General features: G+C 56.1%; 1 protein-coding gene across 5 annotated transcripts in view; it reads left to right on the top strand.

The window, feature by feature from the left end:
• The first annotated feature begins 1,009 nt into the window (after positions 1 to 1,009).
• AFAP1L2 (actin filament associated protein 1 like 2) overlaps positions 1,010 to 11,168 on the top strand; it is a 93,602-nt gene continuing 83,443 nt past the window's right edge. For 2 of the 5 annotated variants that reach the window (XM_045854184.1, XM_045854182.1), the window contains exons 1-2: positions 1,010 to 1,273; positions 6,771 to 6,824. In XM_045854184.1, the coding sequence (XP_045710140.1) occupies positions 1,258 to 1,273; positions 6,771 to 6,824 (70 nt within the window). In that variant the 5' untranslated portion in view covers positions 1,010 to 1,257. The remainder of the gene's footprint in view (positions 1,274 to 6,770; positions 6,825 to 11,168) is intronic. The other 3 variants (XM_045854187.1, XM_045854186.1, XM_045854185.1) reach the window with 2 other exon arrangements.

Below are 11,168 nucleotides of genomic sequence, written 5' to 3'. Positions count from 1 at the left end.
ACCCCGGGTTCTTCTGCCAGATGCTCGAGTAATAATAGTCTGCATTACAGGAGTGTCAGGAAAATTAAAGGCATTGCTCGTAAGGCCCTCGCCATGCCCGGTTTGTGGGGAGGGCTCCCTGGATGTTAGCTGCTAACAATAACAAAGAAAAATATTTCTAAGACTGCTAGGGCAAAGGTCTCCAAACATCAGGGCTAAATCTGCTGTTCCAAGAAGAACTGAGAAGTCTTTTGGAAAACAACAGCAAAAAATAACAAATCTCCCTTCTCTGTTTCTTCAAGGAAGCTGGGGAAGGCTTATTGAACAATCAAGGGGCCTGCACAAACCATGATTGAGTTAAAAGTGAAAATCAAAAAGTTTCAGGGCAAACCTGGATTTCCTTTGGGGGCAGATGGAGGGGCCTGGCCATCTTGAGACACTGGAGGGACAGATGGCAGAAGATGGACAGAATGTGGCATTGGGTGGCAGGGGCGTGGGGTGGAGTTAGAGGCACCGCTGAGCTCCCTACCACGCAGGGCGGTCGGCTGCTGCACTGCCCAGGAACCGGAGCTGCGAGACACTTGTCCAGGTGGCACTAGAAATTCTAACCCTTCTCCGGACAGCCTGGGACAACGGCGCCCCAAGCTGGGCATTAAGTAGACGTTTCACACGTCCTCGTGTGTGCGAGGCAGGGGCTGCTGGGAAAGGTTGCAAGAGGGTAGGAACGATTCCCAAAGAATTGGGGCAGGTGTGGGGACAGGGCTCCGTTGTCCCCACATTTCCCCCGGCCTCTCCTCAAGGAAGACCAAGGGCAAAGCACGCAGGCCCCGAGGGGGCAAGCGGGAGGCGCTCTAGGCACATCTCCGCCTCCCCGCTCAGCCTCAGTCTCCTCCTCCGTGCAGTGGGTTGGCATCCCTGCAGTTGGTAGGCCCGCCCGAGCCGCCGCTCGCCGGAGCCTCCCCCTAGGGTGTGCGCACGTCCCGGTCTAGTTCCCTCCCGCCGCCGCAGGAGCCCGAACGCGAAGGCGCTGCCTAGCGGCAGGGAGGGGAGCGAGCGTGGGTACGCACGGACTTGTGTGGCGGCAGTTCCCCGGTGGGGGCGGCACGTCGGGCGCGGACCAGGTCCCGGAGGCTGGAGCGCAGCAGCCTCTCCTGGAGGTCCGGCCGCGAGCGTGACATCACGGGGAGGGGCCAGCGCGGCGCCCCCGGCGCAGAGCCGTGCCCTGAGAGCGCAGCGCCGGAGCAGAGCGGCGAGGAGCGAACGCGAGCTGAGGCCCCGATGGAGCGGTACAAAGGTAAGGGCACGGGTTCCCCGCCGCGAGCACCCACTTTCTTCCCGCCCCGCAAAGAGCCCGGAAGAGTTAGGGATGGCGCGGCTGTCTTCTCGTGCGCCTCACGTCCTGCTGGGATTCAGGTGCGCACAGCTGCCTGCCCCGCTCCGCCCAGACCGGGACCAAAGACCGGAGCCTCAGCTTCGTCGCGGGTGGGTAAATGAGCTCCTAGGTGGTGGCTATGGCCCGGACCCTTTGATCTTCCCAGGGCGCGAAGGGCTGGGGTCGGCATGGCGGAGCCTCTCACCTGTTGGTGGAGAAATCGTGCGCGTGGCGACCCACCCCCCAATTCTGGGCCGTCTGGGAAAGATGTTGGGGCCCGAGGAGGCCCAGAGTGAAGTCGGAACTGTGATGGTGCGGCTTCGGGGCAAAGGGGCGAGTTATTGGCTCGTTTCAACCGGCGCCAGCGGGAGTGGAAGGATTCCTGCAGACCCGGGGAAACAGCCTGAGCGGGGATGCGCTTTGGCGTTGGGGTGGGCGCGCAGCCCCACTCCCACCTAGGTCAGGCCGCCGCAGTCGTCCCGCTGCTCCTGAAACCGTCCCTCTCCGAGCTGCTCTCTCCCTCGCCCCACCCCTCCAAGAGGGGAGGGTGCAGGGATGGCGCGGGCGGGCGGGGGCGCGTGAACCGCGTGCCCCGCAGGTGGAGCTCGTGGAGGCGCCTGGAGCCCAGGGCTTAGCCCAGTGAGCCGCTGGGCAAGTTTTGGGTTTGGCCCGGGCCGGGGATCTCGGCCAAACCTTGGTGGGCGGGCCGACCGGCCCGGGTTATGCCTCGCGCCCAGCTCGCACCCGTGCTCGGAGCCCCGGGGCTGCAGTGTGGAAGCCTCGGATTGTAGACCTTTGGAAAAAGGAGTTTCAGGAGCTGCCCCTCAAACGGGACGCTGCGGGTGCCTTCTATCCACACCCCCGCCCTTTCTTTTGGGAAAGCCTCTTGCACTTTCTTGTCCTGGCCTGGTCCCTGCCAAACCTGACAGAGGAAATACCGTTACTATATTTATGTTCCCCGGGGAGAGAAGAAGAAAAGCGAGCGCTCCGATTCCCAGGGAGTCTCACTCCCAGTCGTTTGTTTTCAGAAACGGACAGTGAGGAAACTTGAGGGACTGGCTTCAGTTCCCTAAACTGGCCGCGTCTCTGGATTTTCCCACTGCTCTTTCTCCTCTGAGTCACCTGGTTATGCTTGAGGGCGAAACACCTAAATTCTAGGCAGGGCTTCAGGTGTGAAGGGAAGGGCTTTGCCAGGAGCAGGAAGCCAGCTGGGGCTGCAGGGTTAAATTAGTTGGCAACTCGCTGTGTCTTTCTGTGAACCATCCCTGGAGCTCCCCCACGTTTCCAAGCGGGTGGGGGTTTTGTCTCAAATTCTGTTGAGACCAAGTCAGTGTTGTGCCTGCATCCCTGCATGCGCCCTTAAGTCATCTTAAGAGACTGGAGGAAGCCACAGTCCCTCTCGTAAAATGGCAGGTTGCTGCTGGCTCCCTGATTCCGTCCCCTCTGCCCTGTGGGAGGGACCCGCACAGGGAATTCAGGACTTGAGTTGCCCTACAGAGGGGAAGTGTTCGCCCCGGCATTCCTTCCAGCCCAGGGGCTGCCACTCCTGAATTGTTGTAGCTCCAGGTTGCAAGCTACTTCCTCAAAATCTTTCTAAATTAGGGCAAATTCGGGGTCTGCTTTCCCAATGCCCAGTTCTTATCAGAAGGTTTTTGTATTAATAGTTTTTGACTTGGCCCTTGACCTGAGAAAGGCTTCTTCCTTTTCCTCTTGAGAACTTAAACTCCTCCTCCCCTGGACATTAGGGGCATTTTGCCCACTAAGGAAACTTCATTTCCAGTTCCCGAGAGTGTCGATGTTTTTGTAACACATGTCTCTGCCTCATCACTTTGCAATAAATCGGACACAGAGTGATAAGTAGATACATTGGACAATTATCTGAATGGCAGAGGCTAATCTTGCTCATCTTTTACTGTTGGACTCTGGGGAAAGGTCAAATCTCAAGGGCAAATGCTACCAGTGTGTTTACTGTACCTTTCAGCGGAGGAATTGAGGGTTCCCCCAACCTCCTTGTAAAATTCCCCGTTCTCTAGAGAAGCAGATGAGCTGTGCTTTAAACACTCAGTGAACTAAAATGTTGTTCTGTGCAAAATAAAGCGTGTTGGGCCCCATCTTCAACTAATCGGCCAAGAATCTTGTCTCTTCCTGCTTGTCAGAGATTGAGGCCCCACCCCTTTTCAAGGTAAGCTTGAGTAATTACGGGATGAGGGTTAGTGTTTTCAACCACAGAGTTAAGTAAAAAAAGCAAAGACCTTCTCTGGCTATCAGACATAAGAAGAATTCCAGTTGGTGATAGTGTTTTGAAAATGTGTTATTTAAGCACCTCATTCTGTGTTCCTAAACTCCCAATTTTGAGCTCTCCCCTCTCCCACATGAATAGAATGCTTCATCACTGTCTCCAGAGTCTCAAAATGTTTCCTCTAATTTGTAAATCTTATCAAGCAGTTGATGTTGGAGAAGTTATTTTCCATGTTCCCCAGCATGTTACATGTTGCACACCCTCCAAAACTAGCTATCCTTTGTGGGCGCTGGCCTGGATTTCCACTGTTCTGTAGGACGCGTCTGGAGCTAAAGAATACTGGGAACATCACCCAGTGTCTAGTGCAGAAATATTTCCAGACTTTGTCCCTATTCTTTCTACGCTCTTCTGCTAGACAGCCATGGCTTCTCGAGCAAAAACAAGGGTGGAGTGTCTTCCCAGAGGGACGGAGCTTTTATGAGAGCTGTCATTAAAAGTGATGGTGGAGCCCTGGCTGGTGTGGCTCAGTGCATTGAGCACCAGCCTGCGAACCAAAGGGTCGCCAGTTCGATTCCCAGTCAGGGCACATGCCTGGGTTGTGAGCCAGGTCCCCAGTGGGGGATGTGTGAGAGGTAACCACGCATTGATGCTTGTCTCCCTCTTTCTCCTTTCCTTCCCCTCTCTCTAAAAATAAATATATTTTTTAAAAAAGTGATGGTGGCATTGCTCTCTTGTCTGTGATCTCCTCGGGGTTGCATAAGCAGAGCTGAGTTCCACGGGGAGCCTTGGAAAGCTTCCCGCCCTTGCGCGTTCACAACTGGTGCCTCTCCTGAGGGCGTCCTCGCGTGGCTGCCTGAGCCCATTGGCCCAACTCGCCGCGCGGTCACGGATTCTGGTTCCTGCCGCTCTTCCAGCTGGCGAGTGCGTCTCGGGCCAAAAGTGACTGACCTACTGGGGCTCGCACTTGGAGCGTCCGCACCACAGCTTCCTGAAATTGCGTCACGCTTGCATCCCAACAGGCGCCGTAGAGATAGTCGCCTGAATTTGGGTCACCGTGGGGGCCAGTGTAACCATTCTCCTGTGTGGTTTTGGTTTCTGAGTTGGAGCACCTGACTCCCAGGAGAGGGCACTGTTTAGGGCATGGCAAGGGAGAGAGAGGCGAGCTGGGAAGAGGCAAGCCAGTAAAAATACCTGAAGCTTACTTGGGACTCCTGAAATCTGTGGTCAGGAAGGGCTGGAACAGATAAAACTAATTAAAAGAGATGGGCTGGTTAATCATACTCATTGTACCTTCAGAGGAATCCTCTGTTCTGTTCTATTTCCATGCCTAGGAGCCCAGGGTTTTCCCTGTTGAGGTTCTAGTGGTGCTTAACCTTAGCCACACCTGGGGCTCGCAGGGGCGCTGTAAACAGCGTGGGTGTACAGGCTCCACCTGAGACGTTCTGAGTTAATGGGTCTAAGGGTGTGGCTTTGGCGTTGTTGTTCATAAAGGTGTCCATGTGATTTTAATGTGTAGCCAAAGTTGAGACCACTGGGAAAAAGAGATAATTACAGAACTTCTCACCTGGAAAATTAAAGCAAGCGGGGGCGGGGGGGGGGATGCAGTGGATCCCCGCCCCCATACTCGCGTGGTGTGCTTCACCCAAATCGTGTGATCCTCGCGGAAATCATGTCATTCACCTTGCGCTATTACAGGCTTTACAAGGCTGTGGGAACACTGCTTGAAAACAATCTCAATGTAACGCTTCGGGATCCTGAGCTCAGGGTTTGCTCATGGCTGTATCTGACCTTGAGCCCTTCTGACTTTGAAGCTCTTTGTGTGGGAGCCCTCGAGGCTTTGGCAGAGACAGAACTATGGAGAGGTCACCTTTGGAGCTGGATGACCAGGCAGGGTGGGGGGGATTCTGCTCTGAGCCCTTCCCCTCTTCTGAAGGGGTAGGAGCTCTGGGAACTGGGCCGGTTCCCAGCACAATGAAAGGGCCAGGAGGGGCCAAGGAGCTTCAAAGCTTAGGCAGCTGTGCCAGTTTTCTTCCAAATCCCTTTAATGATGGGAAATGTTTCTCCCAAGACCTCTGTCATTCGGAGAAGGGAGACTTTTCCCCAAGCCAAAGGAGGATGGCACGTCTGCCCAGAGCACAGGCTGAGCCGTGGGGGGAGCGGTCAAGTGCAATGAAGCTTAGGAAGCAGGAGAACCACTTGTTCTGCTTCCTTGGGCCGGTCGCTGAGCTCCCCAGGCCTCAGTCTCCCCACCTAGAGAACAGCCTCCAGTGTTTGCCTGCTTGAGTTTCTAAGCACTCGGTGCTGGCTGCTCTGTGGTCGCTGAGGAATCTTGGGAGGGAGGAGGCCGCCTTGAGGGGGAGAGGGGACTGAGGGAGGGAATGCGGGCAGCCCAACAAAGGTCAGTTTAGAGTTGCGACTCTTATAAACAAAGCCAGCTTCCCGTGGAGAGCAGAGAGCAGCGGACCTGGTGGGAAGGAGAATGCCATTGGCCGTGTTGGGAATGTGTCTCTCGAGGACTTCTGGGCGGCGGCGCCTTCACAGGTGGTTAGTGGCGCCCCGGCCACCTTTTGGAACACTCCGAGAGAGAGAGAGAGAGACAGAGAGACAGAGAGACAGAGAGACAGAGACGGACCAACCGAGGCCTAAGGAGATGAGAACTCAGAAAGGCAGAAACAGGATATGCAGTCCCTGACCCTTGAGTTTCTAAAGGGTGGAATTCCTAACAGCAGCAGGGCTTGGTTAGAAAGAAGTGCTCAAAGCCATTTCAGACCCTTTCCTCGTCTCTCCAGTCTTCAGGAGCAAGCCCCCATGCCGCCTCTTCCAAGAAGCCTCCCCTGAGTTTCCCCGTGTTCCCTCTTTTAGGTAGAGCCTTATCAGGGGCCTGTCCCATCGTAGGTATTTAACAAGTATTTGTTGAATTAACGCCACATTGTCTTCTGTGTTTATGTGTCTGTTTCCCCTGTTAGACTGAGCCCCTTCAAGGCAGGGGTCTCCTCTTTCTCCCCTGGGCCATGCCTGGGGAAGGAGGGAAGGAATTACAGGCAGTGGTACCATGCTCTGGCCCTGGACAGCAGAGGGGAATGAAGTACAGTCTCAAAGCCACGTTCAGAGACGGAGGTGCGTGCTTGCAGGGGCCGCCCCGCGCTTTCCCGACTTGAGCCTTATTTCTGTCTGTTCCAGCACAGGGGTGTTGCTGCCTGGTGGTACAGAGAAGGATGCTGCAGGTTTCTGCTTGTGAGTATGAGCCTGTCTGTGCCCTCTGCAGCAGCGCACCTGGCCTCCAGGGCTCCCGAGGGCACAGACCTGGCCGTGCCCAGGCTCTGGATGGAAGGCTGAGGGACCTCGTGGAGCTGGGTGCCGGCCTGGGCACTCCGGGGCTCGGGGTTCTAATCCAGCCTTTGCCACTAACTCGCTGCGCGACCTTGGGCAAGTCAATTAATGTCTCTGGGTTTGTTTCCTCACCTGTGCAAATGAGGATAATGGTTACTAACCTGCATCACTGGCTGCTTGGTGGCATACTTCCCAAGAGCTACCGGAATATCCTGTGGGTAAAGACAATGTTAAGTTAATTCAGGGAAGCAGGTACACTGAAACCTCTGTGACATGGTTCTGACCCCTCCCGTTTCGGCCTTCTTGGGGGTGGGGGTCCTCCCCGTTACCCTGGGCACCAGCTGTGGCCATCACGTGCTTTTCAAAGCTACTGGGAGCTGAGCTGGGGGTGCTCAGCCCTGTTCCCAGACAACCCTGCTTCTCGGAGACAGCGTGTGTGTGTGTGTGTGTGTGATTCCCCTTCCTCTCGATGTCGGCTGGGAAGGAGGGGGGCGAGGAAGTGCTCGTTCTCAGGCCTTATCTGTGGACCTCCACCCTGGCCCTGGCTGACTTTCCTCTGATGTCCCAGGAAGTTCCTGCAGGAGAGAGCCTGACAGTCGAACAAGAACCTCAAGCTCTTGACTAATTTTCTGTCGCTTGACTCTCCTCCCCCGTTAGCTTCCAAACCAACCAACCGAAAATCCCATTGCGAGGGAGGAGTAGGAAGAACATACAGAAACAGTGGGAGCCCTGCACGCATTGCCCCAACCCGGGGTCTCTGTGGCTGTTACATATTAGTGGGGAGTGGGGAGGGGCGCCGGCAGGAACAGAAGCTCTGCTGTTTGCTAAGCAGACCCCCTAGTTCTCTCCTCACTCCCTTGAGCCTCTCCCAGGGGCTTCAAAGACAGCTGCTCTGAGCAGGGGCTCAACCCCAGCACACGGTGCAGGTTGGCCTTGTGCTGGCAATGAAACCGAGAAAGGGGCATCAGCGGGGAGCTCAGCCTGTGCAACCTGCCTGCTGCTCCCGGGCAGGAATCTCAGAGGTAGCTTTTCCCAGGAGAGCGGCCAGCCTGCCATCCTGGGTTGCCCAGGGCTTGCCTGGTTGTCCCACGGACAGTCCCGCGTCCCAGGAGACCCCTCAGTCCTGGGCAGAGATGTTTGGCCACCGTATTCCCAAGCCTCAGTTTTATCAAAAGGCCCTAGAGGAAGAATTTGGTTTCTCCACAGCCAAGGTGAACTGGAGCCAATCATGTCATCTCTTTTGACAAGAAAGCACAAAGCCCCAGACTGAGGCACGAGCAGTTGGTAACTAACCACGAGTGATACACACCAGCGTGTTAAGTGACAAAAAGCCAGACTCAAAAGTCTACACACTGCATGGTTCCATTTATGAGACTTTTGGGGGAAAGCCAAACCACAGGGAAAGAACCCAGGCCAGTAGTGGCTGAGGCTGGGGCTGGGGGACGGGGTCAGCCACAAAGGGCCACGAGGAAAACTTTGGGGCAGATAGAAATCTTTATTTTTCGGCTCCTCATGGTGGTAGTGGTGACAGAGCCCTGGGTTTTTAGGAAAACTCAGAACCGTGCAGTTAACAGGGCGTCTTTGTTTCCGTGTGTACATTGCAACTCCAAGAAAGCTGGGTCTGAAACAAACCCCAGCAGTTGGCGAGGCTGGGGTTGAAGGTAAAGACTCCGCCAAGCGTACGGGTGGCCGTCAGGGGCTGTACGCAGGGTCTGAGGCCTCGGGGTGCTCGTGCCTGCAGTGATCTGGGGGAGCAGCCGGAGAGGGTGAAGAATTTTGGTATAAAACAAAAAGGCTGCCTGATGGCTTTTTGGATGCACAGACTTCTCCGTCAGGCCCACCCGGGGTGATGATGGTGGTGGAAGCTCCCAGTCCACTCAGAGAAGAGGACGGTGTTCTTAAAACCCAGGCAGCCGACGAGCCAGGAGGGTCCGGGCTCCCTGAAGCCTGCGCCCCAGGCCCCGCCCTGGGAACTCCACTTCTTCACACACGTGCATCTGATGTATTGACTTTGGCTGCCTTTGTGCGCGCCGTTGTGTTTTTTTTCTTTTCCGCCAATAAAGTTATTGAATTGAAATTGAATGCCCGAGTCTGCACCATCATTTTTCCTGGCAGACTCTTGGTGTTCGGCAGTCCCGCTTGTCTATGCTAGCTAGTAGCCAGGATTGGTCGAAGGACCCGTGATTTAGCAAAATAACGCACCCAGCAGTACCACGTGGCGCGAGGAATCAGCCCTCCTGATTCCAGGCAGTGCTGCGAGGGCGGAGTCACCGGGCCTGGCCGCACCAGTCCCGGACCTGGGGCCTGGAGTCCCAAGGGAATGAAGGGGCAGCGGACTGGTGGTCCTAGTGGAATCTGAAGATCTCAGTGATTTCCATTAAAACCCCCCCCACCCCCACCGTGGAATGGGCAGGTTTTCCAGGTGAACTGTGATTGGCTCAGTGACTCCGAGTGCTGGATTTGTCTTCCCATCTTGCTCCATTCCGTGCATGAGGACCATAGAGGCCCATCCTGCTTTCAGTCATGAAGGACACAGAGCTTCACAGGTGCAACTCCTCTTAACAGCCAATGCGTCCAAGCCGCCAGTCACTCACAAAGGCGGGTCTGTTTCACCCCTTCTGGGGTGTTCAGGGACATCCGCAGAATCGTACTGTAGCTGGTGCAGCCCTCAGTTCCGATTGTCTCAGCTTCATGCCGGGACCATGGGGCTGGGAGGGGAGGCAAGACACGTTCTTCTGGTGCATGCTGGAAGTGAAACTTCCCTGGTGCTCAGCCAGGCCTGCCTTGGGGATGGGCCCCCTAGGAAGGGCCGGGCTTGGGCCAGCCCGAGGACCCCTTCTCGTTTAAAAGCAAGGACAGGAGGGCTGCAGAGGAGACGCTGAGCGGGCGTCGGTGGGGAAATTCCAGGTGCTTTTGTACCTGCACGGCCACGGGTTGACACCGTCTCCCCAGGGCCACCTTGGCGCGCGGGCCTCCTTTCAGGTCTGGGGGCCGTCTCCGCCTTCCTGCCCCGCCACCAAGTGGGACTCCTGCCACTTCCTTCCCTCCTCCACCTCCTTGTTCCTCCCCCAGTTTTTACACAACAGGATTGATTCATGTTAACTGTATTCAAGTCCCCAGATGGGGGGAGGAAAAAAAGATTGTGTTGAATGAGCTTATTGTTTGGAGATTTCACTGACTCCTTTTATTTAATACCCACAGCCCTAGAACATATTGAGCTGATTTACGAAAATTCAAATGTGGCCCTTGTGGAAGGAGCGCCGCTTGGGTGCTCCGAGTCCCTGCCGTCGGGGCTGGAACCTAAGTGGGGGCAAGTTTGCCTGGGGCATCTCATCTCCGTTGTTAGGGGTGCAGAGTCTCCTTGGCAGACATTCCCAGTTACAGTCCCGGGACGGTCACCACCCTACAGACCTTACATCGTCAGGCCCTTTGTGGAATCCCCTTCTAGTGTGTTTTTTGAACAAGTAAAGATGGTGGACACCAGCAGTCGGTGCCACGGTTGACAGAGGCAAGTGTCAACCGCACACCTCCGCCTGACGGACGGTCTCACGCAGCCGGTCCACGACAGGCAGGGTGGAGTCGGACTGCATGCCGTTTAGCATGGGTTTTTTTGGGGGGGGCGGGGGGCTGCAGTCCATGTTGCTCTATTTGTGGCTGAGGGTCACAGTGGGTGTGGTGGGCGGGTGTGGCTGTCTGGATGGCTGGGACAGCTCCAGGTGCCTGGGGCCTGGGCAATGTCCTGAGAGAGAGCTGCAGGTCCTTGAGGGAGGTGGGAGGGGCTTGGGCCTCACCGGACACAGTGGGAGCCTGTCTGTGGTTCAAGTCCGTAACATCCTAGACGCCCCAGAGGTTAGCCTGGGGCAAAGCAGAGGCAGGGTTGCTGACCAGACCATCACCCAGTGGGAGTGCCCTGGGGGCGCACAGGGTCGCACTTGCTCCTGCCCGTGCAGAGTTCTCCTTCCTCCTCCTCCTCCTCTTCCCCTATCCCTCCTGCTCTATCGTTCACTTAGTCTCCCCTCTAGATTTTTGCTCACTTTCTCTTTTTTTTTCCTGCCAATTCTGGTCATGTCTCTTGGGTCTTGAATCTAGAAAAGGCCCCCCTCACTGCCCCAAGAACTTGAGGCCAGAAAGACCCAAAGAGCTCTAGAGAGTCTCCCCTTGGCCCCAGGTCCCTGGTGGCCCCGGGCTCTCGTGTCTAGTAGCCATGGCTTGTGTCCCAGGCTCCCCCAGGAGGAGCGGATGACCTCA

The sequence above is a fragment of the Phyllostomus hastatus genome, unplaced genomic scaffold (genome assembly GCF_019186645.2).
Source record: "Phyllostomus hastatus isolate PE091 unplaced genomic scaffold, TTU_PhHast_1.1 phas_scaffold_1066, whole genome shotgun sequence".
NCBI classification, from domain to species: domain Eukaryota; kingdom Metazoa; phylum Chordata; class Mammalia; order Chiroptera; family Phyllostomidae; genus Phyllostomus; species Phyllostomus hastatus.
Note: the sequence above shows the minus strand (reverse complement) of the source record. Positions and strands in the feature narration are given on the sequence as shown.